We start from the raw sequence: 19,777 nt of genomic DNA on the forward strand, positions 1-19,777 counted from the left end.
CTAGCAGCAGGTTAGCTTGGCTGGAATGAGAGAGAATGTTCATATCGATCTGCTTTGGAAAGACTGTCTTACTGTCAATCTCGTGGCTAAACTTAAACTGAATTGATGGTGGTTAGGTTAGGATCTCATGATGCCTCCACAGTTGAGACACTACAGCACAAACAAAACACAACCAGTACATGGCTCACACAAACAAAAAGCCGCATGAGAACACTGTACGCAATGATCTGTGCTGCTGAAAACAAGCACTAAAACGATTTCGGTACAACTCCATAGTGTGCTCATCTCAGAATCTAGAAACAAATGACTGCTCTCTGCAGACTCCTGGATGTAAACCTATTGCTGAAACAACTCCTGTGTTGCAGCAGCAAACAATGATGAGGGTGAACAATAAGGTTCATCCAGGTTATAAACCTCAAATATAACCCTGACGCCAACGTTTCTGTCGCAGCTCAAAACTACTCTGAATGCTTGCGGAAGCTTTTGATGATATTTCTCAGCATGTGGCCATCCTTCTTTGAATCGCCTCCAGCACGAAAACATGTAGCAAAGGATATTTAACAAGCCATTTTATGTTTTTGAAAAAAAAAGAAAAAAGAAACACATCATAGGCATCTAGTCACAAACATGTTGTCACTTTAGGTAGACCTGTCACTTTACAGCTTTATTTAAAGCTTGTACATGAATTTAGTCTGTTGTCTGGTATACTTATTCAATGATCCACTTGCCAAATCTTGGATAACAAATCTGTTCAGCCGCTTTTTTTCCCCCCAGAAGTTGACAACAGGATCGTTTGCTTTTGAATGTCAGGACGCATATCCAAGCAAAGACGTGGAGACAAAGAGTCAGACACGGAGAGAGAGGAAGTAAACATGAGACAGTAGCCCGGGTGGTGACACAGGACATTGAATTTACATTTAATACTTTGATCTTTAAGCCACTTGGAGATCATCAATATATGCCAATTGTAATCAACATGTATATCAAGTAGTTAATGGTTAATTTAATTCATTTAAATATTTGTCCTGACATATCCTGTGTGAGTTATGAAGGAGGGAAAAAAAATGTAAATTATTGTTTTCCAGTTTTAGCACCCTCAACCCACAGATGTATTTGTCCCCTTCTTACGTCGTCACCGGATCATTCTCGAAGCAACGGGATCATTTTCATGCCACGGCTGCTGCCCAATCACAGGTTTAGGGCGTACCCTTGACTCAGCAATCATTTTAGCATGCCCTGCCAACCTAATCAAATTTTCCATCAGCCCTAACAGTTATACAGTTGTCCATGGGCATGCCCTGCCAACTCTTAGCTGACACACCAGTTTATACCCACGGATTTGCAGAAATGCTGTTCTTGAGTTTTCTTCAGAACACACAAACGGAGCCTCGGTGCATCGTGTTCTAGATGAACTGATATAGTGAGTTGTGTGAATTACAATAAGCTATTAAAACATTTGTTTCACTTATGCCAATACCAGTAATCTAGTAATGGACAAGGAAATGGAAATTAGATGCTTGCTTTGAACCTTGCTTTTCTTACAAAGCATAAAAGCATATATTTACATTGAATGTTTCTCACCAGAATGCATTGTGCAAACGCTTGAACTCTAACAAACACACTGAATGCATTTATTTTCTCGTAAAAAATTTAAATATAATAAAAATATTCTAATTATTGTGGTACATTTTCATGTAATATATTTAGTTACTGATCTTTGAAAAAACAAAATACTGTAACCAATGCATTGAATTCAGCTGCGGTAGAGTGCATCTCCATGTGGAAAGCTGCAGTTGTTCCGGTCACAGCCCAATGGAAACATTAGTACGAGTGTTAAGTGTAACTGGCACATGAACCACTTTCAAGAAGGTTTTCAGGGTTGCCATGTTTGCATTATGTCAATGTCCCTGCCCTTTAAAGCCCATTATTTGATCATTTATATAAATGACATATATTAACATATTTCTTTAAATAACAGTAAGGGTTAAGTATGAATGAAGGACCACTTTTTAATCAAAAGCAGATGCTGCACCCCTATAGATCAAATGAATTCAAGAGCTGTCACCACAATCAGTTTTATATTATGGTACTTGAGTCTTTAGTGGCTTTATATGAAATGGTGCTGCATAGCTTTCATCTATCATCTGCCTTGGTGATTTGCACCTGCTTTGTAAGTTGTGCGGTTCAGCGAATGATGATACATTCGGCTCGGTAATGAAGTCTTTATGAAACCAAATTACAAAGGTCCAAACATTAAATGAATGCAGCCATTGATTTAATAAAGTTACATGATGTATATGTTGAATTTGTGTTGTGCAGTGTGTGTGTACGTGTCTAAGAGGCAGACAGAGACAGCAAAAGACAGATACAGGTCCTGTGTTTTTTTTTTTTTTTTTTTGCTGTTTTCTATTTCTCGTGACTCGGTGTCAGTTTATTTGAGCGGCACAAAGGCAGCCCTTGCTTGCTGACACGCGTCTGCTAAGAGGTAAGGCAAACATCTGTCTCCTGTCACAAGCCTTCACATTGCTTTTGCCCAACAAGCTATGATAAGCCACCATCAGTTCAGAGATGAGGCTTTCGTGCGATCGTAAAGCAATCTTCGAGCACCCAAATGGACGAATAGCCTGAAATGAAATTGCAAATTAACTTCTAAAGATGTAAGGAGAGGTAGGATCAAATGTTAATTAACTCCACTGTTTTAAGCTCAAAGGCCACTCAGGACTCATCTGGTAATAGAAGTCAGTGCTGCTGAAGAGATCAGCGCAGGCAGTCTGTGGTCCATTATACTCCTGCTGAGTAAATCAACCTACTGTACACTTCTCTCATGCTCATGGCTTTATGAGCGTCTCATGAAGCAAGCTCTTACAAAGCTACAATTATACAGAAGGGTTATTCCACGATCTGTGGAATCATGGATTTTCAAATATATATTTTTACAGAGTCAACTGAACTGCTTTTTTAAATTCACAATAGGCATAAAGCATATTTCTTTTCGATCAGAATCGCAATTTGATAGAAGCATTCTCACCATGAATTAGATGCAATATGGACTGAGTAAGAAAAATGTAAATTTAAGGGAATTTACAACCAATTTGAAGGAGTTCACTGCATAAATCATAAAGCACTGTTAGGTTCAGTGTTGTTGCTTCCAAGTTTTTTTATTTTTTGGTAACATTTAATGAATGGTTTATTACTCACTATATAGTTGTAAGCAGATATCCGTGTTTATTAATACATTTGTCAAAGGTATAATTCCTCCTCCTGTGGGCATCATGTGGAGGCTGGTGTATAAACAGATAATGAAGGATAATAGAATACAACAGTAATGAGATGCAATATGTCTCAGGAGAAGATACAATTGTTAATAACCTCTTAAAAATGATCTTATAGCTGCATACTAATGCATATAGTGTGTATATAACACACGTATTACATGTTAAATTGTGTAAATAGGGAGAATTAAAGTAAAATGCTACCAATTTTTGTAAAACATGAAAGCTAAATCGTGTCACTTCCATATACTGACTTCACACAGACGATCCACGGCAGTAATAAAAGCAAGATCTGTAGATGCACCGACACATAGCAACACATTACGCCATGTCTGAGTTCTGCTGCATTTTGTCAAAACTGACGATCCACAGTATACAATTAAATGAAGCCTAAATAGTCACGCTTGTCACGAGGCTTTTACGTTTTCATTCTGTTACTCTATGTCCTTTTGTGTGGCTCTAAACACCGTGTCTGTCCCTTAAAATGTTTGTCATTTGTACTTGGCATCTCAGATGTGTTTTGAAGTCAGGTGCATCAAGTGTTTCGATGATTGAATTAACCTGATCATGTTCGGTTTGAGAAAGTGCATCCAATGCATCAGCTGTTGTAAGTTGACTGATATCCACAATTACCTTTTCTTGGGAATATCCATTGCTTTCTATTGAATAAACTGAACTAAATCTGTGTACTCCTCATACTGTATCCCAGTCTTTGATCAAGGATTGAAGATACAGCATGTTGAATATTGTCTTGGACACTCAGACTAACTTAATTTATTCTGATATCACTAAGACCTTTAGAAAGTACTAATTATTAAGTAAGTATTATTAAGTGAAAAACATAGTTTCAGGCACTAATGATGTTTTAAGGGGTTTGTGTGTATATAGAGTCACATTTAAGAATGAAAAATATGTGCCAGTTTGAGAATTCCTCTTTGAACCTCCTACCAATTTAATTTAGCGATAGTGTGATGCAATTATAGTTTTTTTACATTGAAATATAAACAAGCTTTCTACTGAAATACAGTAACACGGGTATGTGAACAATGCACTATAAGCTATAAATCAAACCGTGAAAGGATTACATTTAATCTAATATGAACTCTACCTTAACAATAATATAAATGATATCTTTCTCTAATTCAATTGGCACTAACTATGTGCATATTGCTAATATAATTCTGTATTTCCATATTTAATGATGCATGCTTTTCATGGTGAATTTTACTTAGAAAATGTCGTCTTTAATGAACCTTACAAAAATCTCTAATAGGCATAATCTCAAAAAATGTAACTTCTTTATTTAAAAGGTTCTGGGGCCAATTTTGCTGAGTGCAGTACTTAAAATCCAATAGCTGAAGTCTTGGGGAACAAATGTATCTATTTGTAAAGGAAGAATGAGCAAATAGATTGTAATTCAAATGGCAGGGTACAGCAGTACTGGACTTCATAATTCCTGTGAGAGGGAGTGTGCATGCACATGCACACTTCATTTTATTAGAATAGAATGGCCTTAAACAGCCTCAAAATGGAGCAAACTAGCTTAGGCAGATGCACTAAATGTTAAATAAAACAATCGTGAAATGTTGCCAAAAATCTCCCTCAGGCAGAACTCAATAATAATTAAAGCTGCGAGCAGCGATGAGCGGGCCCTCGCAATATGCACGTCGGGGTGCATGCACGTCGGGGTGCCGGCGGGACTCCGGCCTGCGCGGCCGAGAACGTCCGCGACCGTCGGACGGCGCGAGGACTCTGGCTGATGCTGCCATTTAGTTCTGTGACCGTCAGACACTGCATGCAGGTTTAGAGCATGGCCCCAATATACTTTTATTTAAGTCCATATGTGATACATGTTCCCACCAAATTTCATACATCTAGGTCAAACGTACTGCGAGGGCTCCTTCGTCGAAATTTTGTAGGGGGCGCTATTGAGCCGATTTGCCACTCTGAACCAATAAAATCATATTCCCTAACTACATTTCGGCCTTGTAATCTACTTGCCAAGTTTGCTTATGTTTCGAGCATGTTTAGCCTGTCAAAATGACCTTCGTTGTTAACGGCGAAGACTGCATCGCCACGGCAACGGCGTTCGACGAAACATCAAAAACTTCATGATCTGGCATTATGAACTTCTTGTATTTGTGTGGAACAAATTTGATATTGATTTGATTTACCTACTGAGAGAAACAAGCCAAAGTATCAAGACTTTAACTTCCTGTTACCAGTAGGTGGCGCTATGACTATGATTCAAAATTGGCCTGCAGATGTCTTCAGGCCTGGAGTCTAATCAAGCATGTGAAATCTGGTAAAGATCTGATGATGTGGAGTCGAGATACATCAGTTTATTCGTTCATGGCGAAGGATCGAAATTCGCCGAGCTGCCACGTCGCCGCCCTTCAGTAACTTCTTACAATCTTCACAACGAAGCATTATTAAGGTCTTAAGGCTTGTTTGACAACATTTGAGAGGGATCTGATTAATCTGTGAGGAGCAGGATGTCAAAGTACGCAGCGTACAACTTCCGGTTGCCACTAGGTGGCGCTATCACTATGATTCTAAATTATCATACAGATGTGTTCCGGGTCAGGATGTTATGACATATGAGAGATTTTGAGCAGATTCGACAATGTACGGCCGAGTTACAACAACTTCCTGTTTCGTGGCGAATGGTGTTTCTTTGACGCCACGCCACGGCCACATAGTTCGATAACTTTTTGATCTTTGAGTAACTTTTCACTGCCAAGGTCTCAAGAGCAGACTAGCCGAATCTGAAGTCAATCGGGTCAAATCTCTGGGAGGAGTTCGTTAAAGTATGACGCCTTGAAACGGTCAAAAAACGTCATAAAAGTAAAAATGGCCGACTTCCTGTTTGGTTTAGAGAAAACTTCCAAGAGGATTTTTGGTGCGTCTCATCACGGTCCACATAACTACCAACTTTCATACAGCTGGGTGAAACCTGATGTTGGGGCTACTCAATAGGGGGCGCTAGCGAGCCAATATTTCATACCGCAGCTGGACACCCCAATCAGACTGCAATTTTCGCAAATTCTGGCTTGCGTGCCAAATTTCACAGACTTCCCAATATCCCAAGCACCTCCTTTTTGCGACGAAAGACTAAGAATAAGAAGAAGAATAAACATTACGGTTTCAATAGGTCCTCCGCTCCGACTACGTCGGTGCTCGGGCCCTAATTATTAATCATAACAAAAATAGTGCGATGCAAAAGCTTAAAGTTTCTCTTTTGATCAAATGCACTAGACTTTTGATGTGAAAAAAAGTATCTCCTTGCATTTGGACATGTGTGGCATGAAGTGTGTGATTTCAGGATAAAGATATGATTTCCAGAGAAAGGTGTTCGATGAGGTTCTGCACTGGTTGAGTGGACAAATATGCTCTCCCGGGAAACCGTCTGTGCTTTGCGCTTGAATTAAACTCATGCTCTGCTGTTACATCTCTTTTCTCTCTTTCCTGTCTATCTACAAACAGTATACGTGCACACACACACACACACACACACACACGCACACACACAGACAGAGACGTTTTAAATTAGCTGCACATTGTGAGTGGTGTTATTCTCTATGCAGCTGTGTACAAGCACACTGTCGTTCAGTGGTATTTAAACTCAGAAATCCATGACTGAGAGACACAAACACTGGACTCGAGCCCGGGGAGGAAGACAGGACTGAAAAACTCTGCTGAGAAAATGAGAATAAATGGATGTCAATCTCCATGTGAAATTGGTAACCAATGATCCATTAAGGCTGTCTTTCCACAACAGACAGACAAAAAAGCCTGAATTAGAAGTGCCTGACATTTCAGTTAATTGCGCTAACCATGTCAGCTCCACAGTAGCTGCAAACCAGGTTAAGTCTTAACCTTCTATTCACCATATAAAACAGGAGCAAAGGCCTTGTGCAGGGCTTATGAATGCAGGGATCACTGCTTGCAAATGATGAATATATTACTTGAAATATTGGAGTGAATTTACATTTGATGAATGAGTAAATAAGGCGTAAATAAGAGAGTAAATAAGTGTAAATAAGCACAATAAAATAGCTTCAAAACATAAAAATACATGAAGTTGTATCATTGAAAAGGGGACAGAAACCAATAGGAGACAGCAGATGTACAGGCTTAAATGAATGGCAAGCCTCTCCCACTGACTCAACAAAAGGAAGCACAACTTGCTGTCATGAAAGCAAAAGGTTTATTCATGTTTGAAATTACACAACTACCACAAGGAAGACTTTTCAGTCCAGGGTGTAGTCTGGTTAGAAAGTAACACGAAACATCTTTAATACATTAGAATCACTGCCACAAATCATTGGTCATGACTTTTTCAGTTTCAGAATCACATACAATAGAAAAGAGAGAAAACAAGTTTTGAACCCTGTTGAACAGAGCTGGAAATGTACAGTTCTGAATACTGAAACCTCTATGCATTACAGTTTTTATAGTGATTTTTTTTCTCTTTTTTTCTGCATGATTTAGTAACAAGATGAGCGACATTCAAAATGTTATTTTTTCTTCTTCAATATTTACAACAGTTTCACTGTTTGGTGTTAATTTATCAACAATGTTAATCGCACCCCCTCGTCAAAGCCACAGACCAACAGCTTATTCTTCCCCCCCCCCCCCCCGCCACCCCCCCCCCCCGTCTCGTTTTCATGGTATTAATATTGTTATCATTTTTTATTTTTGTCATTTTGAGTTGCAGTACAGCAACAGCATTTTATTAAAAGATTAAAATATACATTAGATTACATAGATGATGTAGAGTTTACAGTGTTACAGGATGTAATCAAAATAACTATAAAAAACATTAAATAAGGGCAAAGGAAACTATGGTGGTGATATTGTTTAGAGGTAGTAAGTGAGCACTCTAAGCTACAGAAATGTTGGAAAGTATTGTTTTTTCGTGTGAATTTGAATGAGGTAATAAAGCTGTGTTTTGATTTGTGGGATGTATAATTACTCTTGAGCTATATTATGTACAACTTTTCCTGTGTAACGGGGCCTGCTCATGTGCGCCATGAAGGAATGATATACTGTGGGGGATTTGTTGATAAGCAGTACAAAAAAAACATGTTTACATATGTACATACTAAACATCAAATGATAAAATATGGAATGGTGTCATGTTATAGTCAAGCAATCAATTACACTTCTTTATGTTCCAGAGTTTGAATAGCCATTTCCTTCTACTAATGTACACGGCTGTAAGGCAAAAATAAATCTTGAAAGTAACTACAAAGCTGCCATTGAGCTGTCAACAGTAGCATTGTTGAGTTGCCGGACAAGATTGCATGCACATTACAGTCAAAGAAACAGCTGCTTTAATCTATGTATCGTAAGAACTGAAAGAGAACCCAATTATCAAAATGGGAGTAGCAATTAAAGCAAGAATCAAACAAATGGCTGCATTTAAAATGTCAAATTAAATGTGTGAATGGCATCACGTACTTTAAGTTCAGAGGAGCTAATTATCCTGAAAGTTTACTGAGTGCCACCTCAGAGCTGTTTTCCGTTTGTACATGTGTGTGCTTACCCCTACGACAAACAAATAAGAGCATGGCGATTACATCTGATTCATGGAGACAGAAAGAAAACACTGAACGATCAGGAAACACTCGTGGGTGTTAATGATGATGTCATTCGTGTGTGGCAAGTTTTAAGGTACTGGACAAACCAATCTGTTGGGAAAAGTAGTTTTTTTTTTTTTGTATATCCTCTGCAGTCAGTGAAAAGAGTCCATGCCCAGCTTGAGGCGAAGATGCATTAACAGCGGATCAATTCGAGGTATCGGAGTGCACACTTCCGGGTCCTTCTGTCGGAGATATTACAGAAGACGGAGTCGTTGCATCTTGCCATCCCCCATTAGCCTGGGACACAAACGGAAAAGGTTGAGATTACAATCACATTCTCTGCAATATGAGCTTGGTACATTTTTATCCCCAAAATGTAACACAACACAAACTAGATTCTGGTTGCACTAATGTGTCAGCTGATAGCAACGTGTTTTACATACACCGACGCTGTGTGATAAGTCTTTGCATTACAGCAGCATCAGCATCTTGGAAACAAATTTGTCTCGTGTCCCGACCAATAGGAGCAGTCCCTGGAATCAGTGTCTAAGCAGATTTCGGCAGCAGGCCGACAGCTTGTCTCTACATATTCTCCTGTCAGTCAAGAAGAGGGAGGGCTCGGGCCAGGCGAGTGAAAGTGACAGGGCAGGGCCTCTCCAAGAGAGCCAGTCTTAGCCAGCCTGACTTTGCTTTGCTCCAGGCATGACCTAGCCTTTACTGGATCCTTCTACGTCACCACCAACAAAGCTAAAGGTTAGTCTATGCTAATATATCTGTGTGGAACTTTAAGATTTGTTGCTACAACATAAGAGCTTTGCCACAATTTGACTTATTCAAAATATTGTATTTATGACTATATTTTCTTCCGATTCTCTCTTGTCATGGCTGCTCAGTGCCGTCAGTTGCTGTTTTAGCAGGGATCATGCTGAGCTCTGGTGAGCCAGTAGGCACAGGTCTCCACGGCGCATGGAAGTGAGAAACCTTGTGAGAAAGTGAAAAACGCTTGATCCTGGTAGGAGCTGACATGTCTGAAGAGCTTATAGCAAGAAGGCTTCAGCAAAGCCAACATGACACCAAAAGCACTGAATGCTGGCAACAGCCCCCACCATTTGTTGACATGAAATGAGTTAATTCTTTTTTGCATGAATATATTTCTTTTTTTTTACGAGTAACACTGCTGTAAATCTAATACCCTATTTTTGATGATTGAGTTTCAAATAATATTAGACTGTAAATATGCGTGCCTTTTACCCAACAGGCATAACAGTGTAAAGAGAGCAAATACTGAGGTTCTGTTATAGTGCAGAGAGAGAGAGAGAGAGAGAGAGAGAGAGAGAGAGAGAGAGAGCTGTCTGATATTGCTCTCTCTTTCCCTTTCTCTTCATCCTCCCTCATCAACGAAATTAATCTTTACTCTGATGGCCTCAGATTGTGAGCTGCTTTACAAAAAGGAGGCATATCAAACCTCATCAAGGAAGATGGAATTCATGTCTGGAAAATGCTGCGGGGGGATCACATGTTCGTATTTTATCATGAAGATAAGGCGATGGAAAATACCGTGAAGCATTTCAAAACAGCTAAATGCAACAGATACCGTGTGGAGAAAAATAAAAGCACCTTTTTTTCCATCTCATTTTTGGTTTGAGTCACACAAAGTATTAAAAGATGTTTATTAAAGTAAAGCTGAAGATTGCTCTGTAATGTCATTTTTTTTAAAGGCAACTTTTATTCATATCAGGTAACAAAGTGACAAGATGCTATGTCTGCTATGGGAAAACACATGCAAGGTTATGTCTCTCTGTACCTGCCATGTGTATAGTAGAATATAATATACACTCATGAGCTATAATTTAAATATAACCGTGCAGCAGATATGTAACCGTTAAAAGCTTTACTTACAGTTAACCCATGTGGACTATACATTGTGTTCCTCCCAAGAGCATCACTGTATCCTGCCGTCTGACTGATAACATGGCGCAGGGTATCCACCTGAGGGGACAGACAAGGTGGACAAGGTGGTCAACTCAGTGTCTCAAAGCAGGTCAACACTAACTGTAAACATGCTCAGTGAAGCAACAGATACTGACTAGCGTGAAATCACAAAGGGAAACCTGAGACAGCACATTTGTAACGCGGCTAATATGTTTTCTAATGAAACAACAAGGGCACACTGACATTGCTCGCATGCTCAAATCTATTACATTTTCGATATTGGCTATGGAATAATAAAGAAAAGCGTTCACGACAATCATACAACAAATACACTATGTATGTTTTAACTTTTATTTTTTACTTTAAATCATGAATAAGCATCGGCGTTGTTGTCATTTGTGCAGCTGCGTTAAACTTACAGAATGGAAGACATCAACAACAAACAATAACAAGATGAGACAGGAAGATCGCAATATAGAATACAGGAAAAAAAGGGGGAAAACACAGTACCAAAAACCCAATACCAACCCAAGAGTTCAAGTCAAAGCCAAATGCATTCACAAAATGTTTTACTTAAGGTGTTTGGAATAGTAACCAGGAAATTGCTTTGCGGCATGATAGCAGTGGGGTGGGATTATATTTTGGCTGCCAAAATATTCCATCCAAAGCGAAATAGTCAGTAAACACTTGAGTCAATCGGAGGTTATAGAAGGCCTCGCCGTGGTAATTTGAACTGCTGTATGAGCAGCGTGTTTTTTTCTTATTTTCTATTTTTGGCTTAATGTGCTTCAGACCGCACTGTGGATGGCTCAGTACACAGGCAAGACAAGGACAGCTCTCTGCACTGGTAGTCAGCAACTGTCCCCGATTGTTGATCCTACCTGTGACTGTACATTGGCTCCGACTTGTGCCCCTTGGTAAGAATCCCCATTCAGACTCTGCATGCTCAAGAACATGTCCCCAGAGTTTGGGAGGTTAAAAGAACCTGAAGAACCTGGAAAGGGAGGATGTAAGTAGCTGAATACACGAGAAGGCTATAAAGGGAAAACACAGACACGCACACGCACAAACAATGCAGACGCACACACACCACGCACGTGTCTGCATACACAGACCCGACTCAAGCAGACAGATACACGAAAGAAAGACTCCCATAAAGCAGGCAACTACGAGGTGAAGGAGAGAAAGCAAGGGAAGCAAAGAAACAAACAGAAGAGGACGATATGCAGAAGGACTGAAGAGGATCTTCTTCTTTTTTTTTTTTTTTTACAAATGCAGTAGACTCAAATGAAATGAAAATCACGCGACACAAGGGGAAGGGGGGGGGGGCAGTTCTATATGTGGTTGGTCGCTTAAGCTTCCAATTGTTCCACATCGCCTACTTCCAATCTAACGTTGGCAGGGAGGTATCACATGGTAAATGACAAGGACAATAAGAAGCTTATGAAAAGACCAGTACCAGTAAACATGTTGGTTAAAAGAGTGTTTTTGCTCTCTGCAGAATCCAGCTGAAACTCTTCATCTTTCATCTGGAATCCTGGGTGCAAGAAAAAGGGACCACTTCATAAGCTTACCACATCCCGACGCAGGTCAACCTAGTCCAAACTCAGCATGACATTACTCATTAAACTGGACTAAACACACCCTCCTTTTAGGCTTCCTCTTTGTATACGATCTTATTCAATATGAACTGCATATCATGCCATTGTGATGTAATACTATTACTGTAGGGTACAATGCTCCCAGCAATTATCTGTCATTTTATTTAGCACAAAAAAAGGCACTACCATTCAGTGGCACTACATACATTACAAATGACAGAAAGTCAAGGGAAAACAAATCCCACTGGCATCCTTCTGAATTCTTGTTTTTTATTTTTGCCAAAAATACATGTGTTCTCGGTTCACAAGTCAGGAACGCTCTCTTTATGCATGAGTTTGCTTGGCATCAACTGTCTTATAGACAGGAGACACTGTGATCCCCAAGCTGGGAGCAGAGCCTGTCACTCTTGCCTGTGTGAATCGTGCATGAGAGAGTGAGGCAGGTAGGCAGCAGGTTAAGGGCTGAGATAGAGGGCAGATATTTTGTTTTTTTGTCTATATGCAGGAGTGCCTACCAGAGTTAGGTGTGGTAGGGGAGTTGGCCTGGCTGTTCTGCACTGCAGTGGCTACAGCGTGTGCTGCATTTACAGCAGTCTTGGCGGCATACAGGTTGGCTTCTTCCTGAAACTTGCCGATATTTTTCTTGTACCGGATCCTTTTGTTGCCAAACCAGTTGGATACCTGTGTGGTAGAGCAGAAGGAGGAGGAGCAGAGGAGTCAGACGTCAAGCAGCCACGACACCGTGCACTGAGCAGTGTGATTGTTTCAAGATGTCATGTTTGGGTCCATCAAGTACCCAATTCCCAGCCCCTGCAGTAATGTCCGCCGGGTACACAAGCTAATTAAGCCATAATCAGGAGCCACTTGTGTCTTCTCATGGATGGGAGCATGACATGCTCTCAGTTCTGTCTCCTGACAAAACTAAAACACAAGGGGCTCCTATTGCACAGACGCTGAAGGAAATGTATTATATATATATATTTATTTCTCATATCAGGGATGACGTGATACAAATCCTAACATTTCTCTCCATAAACGACATAAATGTTCATATGTCACCCTCTAAAGAATGCTCACTGATTCCAGATCAGTGAGTCTAGGTGATTGACACCTTATGCAAACAATTACAATTAGTCAATTTCAGTGATTCAATATTACAGGGCAAAGTGATATAAAGCAGCACGTCAAATTTCAAAATGACAGAAAAAAGTTAAATGTATATCTGTGTCAAAAATTAGGATTAAAACATGCATACCACTTTATAATCGAACAAACAATCTGCTTTATTAATGGCTGGCCTGTGTAACTGTACGTAAGTGCTTTCATTTTATTTCTTTTAAAATAACAAAACATTAAAACAGCAATGAAACACTTGTTTTTATGTGTGTGTGTGTGTGTGTGTGTGTGTGTGTGTGTGTGTGTGTGTGTGTGTGTGTGTGTGTGTGTGTGTGTGTGTGCGTGTGTTTGTTTGTGTGTGCATGCATGCTCAGTGATCCTGAAAGCAACTTCTGCTTGTAATCATCAAAAACAAGAGTTAGAAGGTGAAGCCCTGCAGACATGTGAAGCAGTAAACACAGACTATCAGGGCAGTCAGTGTTAATTGATGTGTGAAAGAAGAGAGAAATATTTTACCAAAGTAAAATGTAACTCTGAAGGCAGGGGGAAGTATTGACTTCAAACGAACGTCTGAAATGCTAATTCTGTTGAATCAGTCAGACGCTGAGAAGTTGTATGAGGGGTGAATGTGTGAATGCTGGCTCTGCAGTAACAGTGGAATAATAATGACATGATGCTTGTTTTTAATGGTTCTATAAATTAGAGTGTCTTGTCGCCGGGCTGCTGCCCCCCTTTCAGGCCCTGCAGCCCACGGCTGGACCAGCCAAAGAGCAGCTGCCCCTAATGACGCTTTATTTAATTTCCACCCATGTGCTTACATTTTAATATCCCCAGCAGCCCGCCAATGCTGCGGTGTAAAAAACTGACTGGATGTGCAGGACATCAGATCATTTCTATCCTCCATGTCTCTGTGCTCTAAATCTTTAATATCTAGGCAATTAAAATTAATGACCATTCAGGCGAGGCCCACTGTTGGCAGGGTTTCCTTGACATCAATTGTTTGATGGGTTTACCTAGAGGTTAAACTAACAAGCAAGGTTTAATTGGAAGCAATGAAAGCCCTGGCCATCATCCTTTTTACTTAACCTGCTTATAGTGGATTGTAGAGCCAAAGACAATGCAATATTCTCGCTCTTTTAGACAGCTCACACAGTGCCTACACACCCCTGGAAATCATAAAGAAATGTTTGCTACAGCTCATCCGGCTGTTTAATTTAGCAAAATGTTCATGCAAACAGTGTATTAAACAGAACTACATATATTACAATGTCAGATTGGGTGTTTTTACAAGAAGACATATTTGTATCAATAAGTCTGAAAGTTGACAGTGGTAGATAGACACGAGTATACTTTTCTTTTTTTTTTACCAAACGTGATAATTGCACAAGTTAGGTATACAGTTGAAAAATAAACTTGAATCTGCTCTTGTCCTTTTTCATGAAGTGTGTTATGACTGGATTCTGCCACTATATGGTGTTACAAGCCTGAGACGTCACATCCTCTGGACGTTACAGCAGCCTCCTCAGCTCGAGCACATTTCTCTCCTGCCCACTGAACTCTGGCTTCAGTGATTCTCGGGTTCAGCTAAATATTGAACAAATGCACGGCACTGTAAGGTGTGGAGCACAACCCAATCTACAGAACTAATTCCCTTTTATCTTGTGGCAGGCCATGCATTCAATTGACTCCTATGTGTGGTGAGAGCCAGGTTGTGAGATTGAATTACCTGACATCAGCAGCCTCAAAGGCAGCGATTGTATAATGACCATGCAGGCTCCTTGCAAGAACACGATACCGCTGCCTTCATTGCTGCACTCGAGAGGCCGTGGAGCTGTGGTTAATAATTCAAACTATTTCACCCTTTTACAGGTCAATGCTCCTCGTAAGTCAATGTAATGCAATGCACAATCTGTCTATGATCTCAATATATCTGAGATTACAATGCCTGAAGCTTTAAATACAAATAAAAAAGGTGGTCTCACTTGCTGTGATACCATCAATTATACAAGCCACATTAATGATGAATAAGACCTCAAGTCTTAGCTTCTCTGAATTCACTACGATCTGAAATATTGAAACGCGTCACTCAGAAGAAAAATGGAAGCAATGTAAAGGAGTCTCTGCACAGGAATCTGCCTTAAATGTTGAACCATTCGCACACATTGTCTCATATATGACCTCCGTAAACCCTGACACAAACCACAGGCATCCAATCCCACGCCTTCATTCAGGAGCCCAGCTCCGCTCATGCAGAGTGACAGAGGGAATAAGACGGCATCCTGTCCTCACAGAGCCACTTGGGTAATCGTAGCCATGCTCATTGTACTTTCAGGGTTCAATATCAAACAAATCAGACACATTGGCATTTCTTTTTCTTTGTTCAAGGTTCATCATCGCAGCATTTAGGTAGAACTAAACACTGGATGTGAGCTGCATAGATCTGCCGAGGTAAAGAGGCATTTTAAATGATCCCTGCTGAAATGAGGGTGTTTCGTCAGCGATGATGTATCGAGCAAAACCACGGACTGATATTGGCATACCATTCACGACGGATGGTTTTTACTTAATGAGCTGCTTGTGCAATCAACAAAGCCCGCAACAAAAAAAAAGTATTTTGTGGGTGTTTGAAAAATGACTTATCCGAGCCCTCAGAGTGGCCCCAGCGAGCGGTTTGCGACTCTGAAAGGCCGGGGCACGGTGAGGGATAACACACTTACGGCGCACTCGGCTTCATGTCGAGCCACCGACTTTGTTACTCACTTAAAATGAGCCAAAGCACTAAGAATAAGTCAATAAGAATGTCTGCCGTGGCCTCCGCCGGTCGAGGAGTACGCCACTAATGGGGCCTGAGATGAGTTCAAGTGAATTTTTAAAAGCCCTCTAATTTCTGCATACACTGATTTGTTCTCATGGGAACTGGAACGGTGGCCTGTTTTTGCGAGGCACTCGAAAAAAACAGAGTGGAGCTCCATTTGTGAGGGTCGGTGGCCATTTCTTTAACCGTTATAAAGCACACAGCGATCAAGGAGCCGGCGGGGGGGGGAGGGGTGAATAATCTCAGAGCGCAGTTTGAAAAAGATCCAAAAGACCACACATTTAGTCGACGCTCTACAACAAACAAAAAAAAAAAGAAAGATATTGTGGTAAACAATAGCCAAAAAGTAAAGTTGTATGTGACACATTTGTACACACATAATATGGTGAGAACATGGGTGTAGCTTAAAAAATATGAATCAATCAAAAAGACTTTGTGTTCCTGTGTGACTTGAAGGTGGGATGTAAATGCTACTTATCCACCCTTTTAAAAAAAAAAGTCAAATACTGTTATTCATGATGACATTAGCAGTGATCCAGTAGGGTGAGGGAGGGAGGTTCTGTGCAGTGGAAAACTGTGAGGCTATCACATACACAAACAAAAGAGTTACAAAAAATGAAAACAGTGGATCAGGAGAAGTTATGACATACCTGTGATACTGTGATGGTGCTTCCCACCCCCTGAAGGCAAAAAAGAATGGGCTTTTACAGTATCTGACTCTTCATGACTACACTCAATATACCCCTCAACACCCCCTCCCCACACAGAAAAAAACACCGCAGATTATTGTATAGATTCATGTTTCTGTGATATAGTGTCTCATGAGGACAACCATAGAACAATAGAGTATCAAAAAAACCTAGATAGTAGTCACAATCACAGCAGAAAAAAACGAGAGCACAGGATGATAATACTCTGGCTGTGGGGGTTAGGTGTGAGAGATATTGCCTTCAGGTTTACCCAACAAGGAGGCTCGACTATATATCAAGTGGGGAAGTCTAAAATATAACTGTGAATTAGCAGAGTCCTGCAAGGTCACTTGAACAGCAAAACATACCAATAAATAGCCAGTATCGTCGAGTGTTTTGAAGCACCAGACTTTAACTGCTTTTCTTAACCTAATGGATGATGCCATTTTTCTTCCCAGCTTATGACCTGAGCGACTGACCAGGCAACAGAGAGAGCACACATGGTGGATGGGAATGAGAGGGGGAAATGGCAGGGGACCCAGCGTTGGGGCGGCTAAGGAAGGACAGCATAGTGCTTTGATTGAGGCCAAGATGATATAGGCCTTCCCTCCCTGTGGCCCTGCTCTGACTGACTGGGACCAGCCTTGACTGAAGCATCATTAGGCAGCCACAATGCCAAGGTTAGCTGAGGACATTGTGTCTCGGTGGTGTGACCTACGGTAACTATCCCTCAAGGCTTTAGCCTGTCCCCCCCCTGATTGCCAACCAGCTACTGTTGGAGGAGCATTACCCACCTGGGAAACTGTGATGCTGCACTTCTTCGCCAGCTCCTCCTTAGCCTCCTCGCTTGGATACGGGTTGCTGAGGTGCGAGTAGAAGTATTCGTTCAAAATTTCCGTCGCCTGCTTGCTGAAGTTTCTCCTTTTCCGCCTGAGTGGAGAGCAGAGCGAGAGAAAGGCCGAGCGCGCCTATTAGCAGGACCAGCATTAACTCATCCACTTGGACTGCACAAATTGCACAATCAATCTCACACATAAACGGTGAAAATAATGAGGAATGGGCTCTAAGGGCCCTCAGGAGCAGAATATCGTGTCCCGCTCCAAGAGGCTCGTCAACACGCAGGAGAACAGACTCCGACCAATAGACTGACAAGTCTATACACACACACACACACAAACAAACACACGCACAGTCACAAAACACATACAATGTTTAATTTGGTCTGTTGGTCTGAAATCTCCAGTCCAAGCGTGTAATGTGTAGAGTTTAGTGCAGCGGATGGGTGGGCTTTGTGATGGAGCGCAAAGCCCAGTCGGAGTGCATCTCGGTACATTATAGAAATCATGGCATGCACAGTTGAGCATTGCTCCTGAAGTGCCACAGCCCCAGGGATCTCCAGTAGAAACAAGCAAACTCTAACTAGATCTGGGTCCCCTTCCCTCCCAAGGGCACTACTTATCATGTTGTTGAGCATTTGCTTATTTTGCCTTGTTTACTAGCGCTTCACCAAGGCAGTGGGCAAGCAAATGTGCTTCCACTTGGCTTGTTTGGCACAAACTTGTGCCGCTCTCTGCAGAGCGCCCACGCTGCACCACACTGTGAGTGATTAGAGCAAATCCACAGCACCTGCTGATGACCTGCTCTCCATCCATTACCAATGACTCGGCCCCCCCATTTCATTTCGTCCTAACTGTTCTCAGGTGTGGGGCCCGTGATTGTCTTGGAAATGGATAATGCATGGAACATGGACATAATTAAAATCATGCATCTCTGCAGTGCTCACACTGTGCGCTGTGCCAGAAAAGTGAGAGGAGAAACAAACTTCCGACCTGCACACAGTCTGAAACTGACCTTATATGGGTCATACGGAAGCACTAAAGGTTTCTAGATCCAAAATACACACACAGACACACACACACACACACACACATCTAAATATATGCACAACAACGCTACATGATCCACTGACCTGGCATCAAGGAATCTGGAGCGCAGGATCATGACAGCCTCACAGGTGCTCTGTTTCAGCTGCATCTGGATGGAGCTGAATTTACGGTGGATGATTCCCACCATACGCTCGATCTCTTTGGGGGAGATGGGCCGCGTGCGAGACTGTTCCCTCAGCAGGTTCATCACATGGGTAGTGAATTCGTTGCATGCCTGCCAAGTGACAGAGAGACACAAAGTGCAGCCAAGAGTTCTGTAAATGTCCCACGTCACAGCAGTGAACTTACACAAAGCTCGTTGATGGATGTTCTAAAGTTGTGCACATTTTCATGTCTGAAGTTCTTTTTCTTTTTTTTTTTTTTACATGCAAGCTCTTTTTTGTTAAAAGCTTCCAACACAGTTTGTGTATTACTTTGATGACATAATATGTGATGTCATCTTTGAATATAAATGCAGATTTGCAATTTGGCTTGGCCCTAATGCAGAGCGAACTCAAACAGCTTTTCGTTAAACCAGTAGTTCATACATGATTAATTAGAATAACTCATTTACGTAGTGCACACTTTAGCTCATTACTCTGAGCAAAATTCGTTAAGTATTTACATTTAGATAATTAAAACCTGGAAACACCCTTAAGAAAGATGCATTTACTCCCACCTCCTCTCTCAGAGAGCAGGGAGTAAATTAGTCTAATTTACCTCACTGGCTTGCTGAGGCATCACTATTACACCTTCTATTTTCGCCCATAATGCCTGTGTTTAATGGCGGGCTCAAAGTGCTAGGTGAAGGAGCTGATCATACTTCCATTTAACACAGA

The 19,777-nt window shown here is 41.1% G+C and overlaps 1 protein-coding gene across 2 annotated transcripts in view; it reads right to left on the bottom strand.

The window, feature by feature from the left end:
- Window positions 1-7,939: 7,939 nt before the first annotated feature.
- pbx3b (pre-B-cell leukemia homeobox 3b) overlaps window positions 7,940-19,777 on the bottom strand; it is a 55,919-nt gene continuing 44,081 nt past the window's right edge. Inside the window, exons 4-11 of one of the 2 annotated variants that reach the window (XM_079271104.1) lie at window positions 18,983-19,173; window positions 17,808-17,943; window positions 16,975-17,004; window positions 12,909-13,074; window positions 12,252-12,329; window positions 11,674-11,786; window positions 10,760-10,849; window positions 7,940-9,157 (exon numbers count right to left, since the gene is read on the bottom strand). In XM_079271104.1, the coding sequence (XP_079127230.1) occupies window positions 9,065-9,157; window positions 10,760-10,849; window positions 11,674-11,786; window positions 12,252-12,329; window positions 12,909-13,074; window positions 16,975-17,004; window positions 17,808-17,943; window positions 18,983-19,173 (897 nt within the window). In that variant the 3' untranslated portion in view covers window positions 7,940-9,064. The remainder of the gene's footprint in view (window positions 9,158-10,759; window positions 10,850-11,673; window positions 11,787-12,251; window positions 12,330-12,908; window positions 13,075-16,974; window positions 17,005-17,807; window positions 17,944-18,982; window positions 19,174-19,777) is intronic. The other variant, XM_079271103.1, reaches the window with a different exon arrangement.

This window comes from Melanostigma gelatinosum (genome assembly GCF_949748355.1).
Source record: "Melanostigma gelatinosum genome assembly, chromosome: 6".
Classification (NCBI taxonomy): Eukaryota; Metazoa; Chordata; class Actinopteri; order Perciformes; family Zoarcidae; genus Melanostigma; species Melanostigma gelatinosum.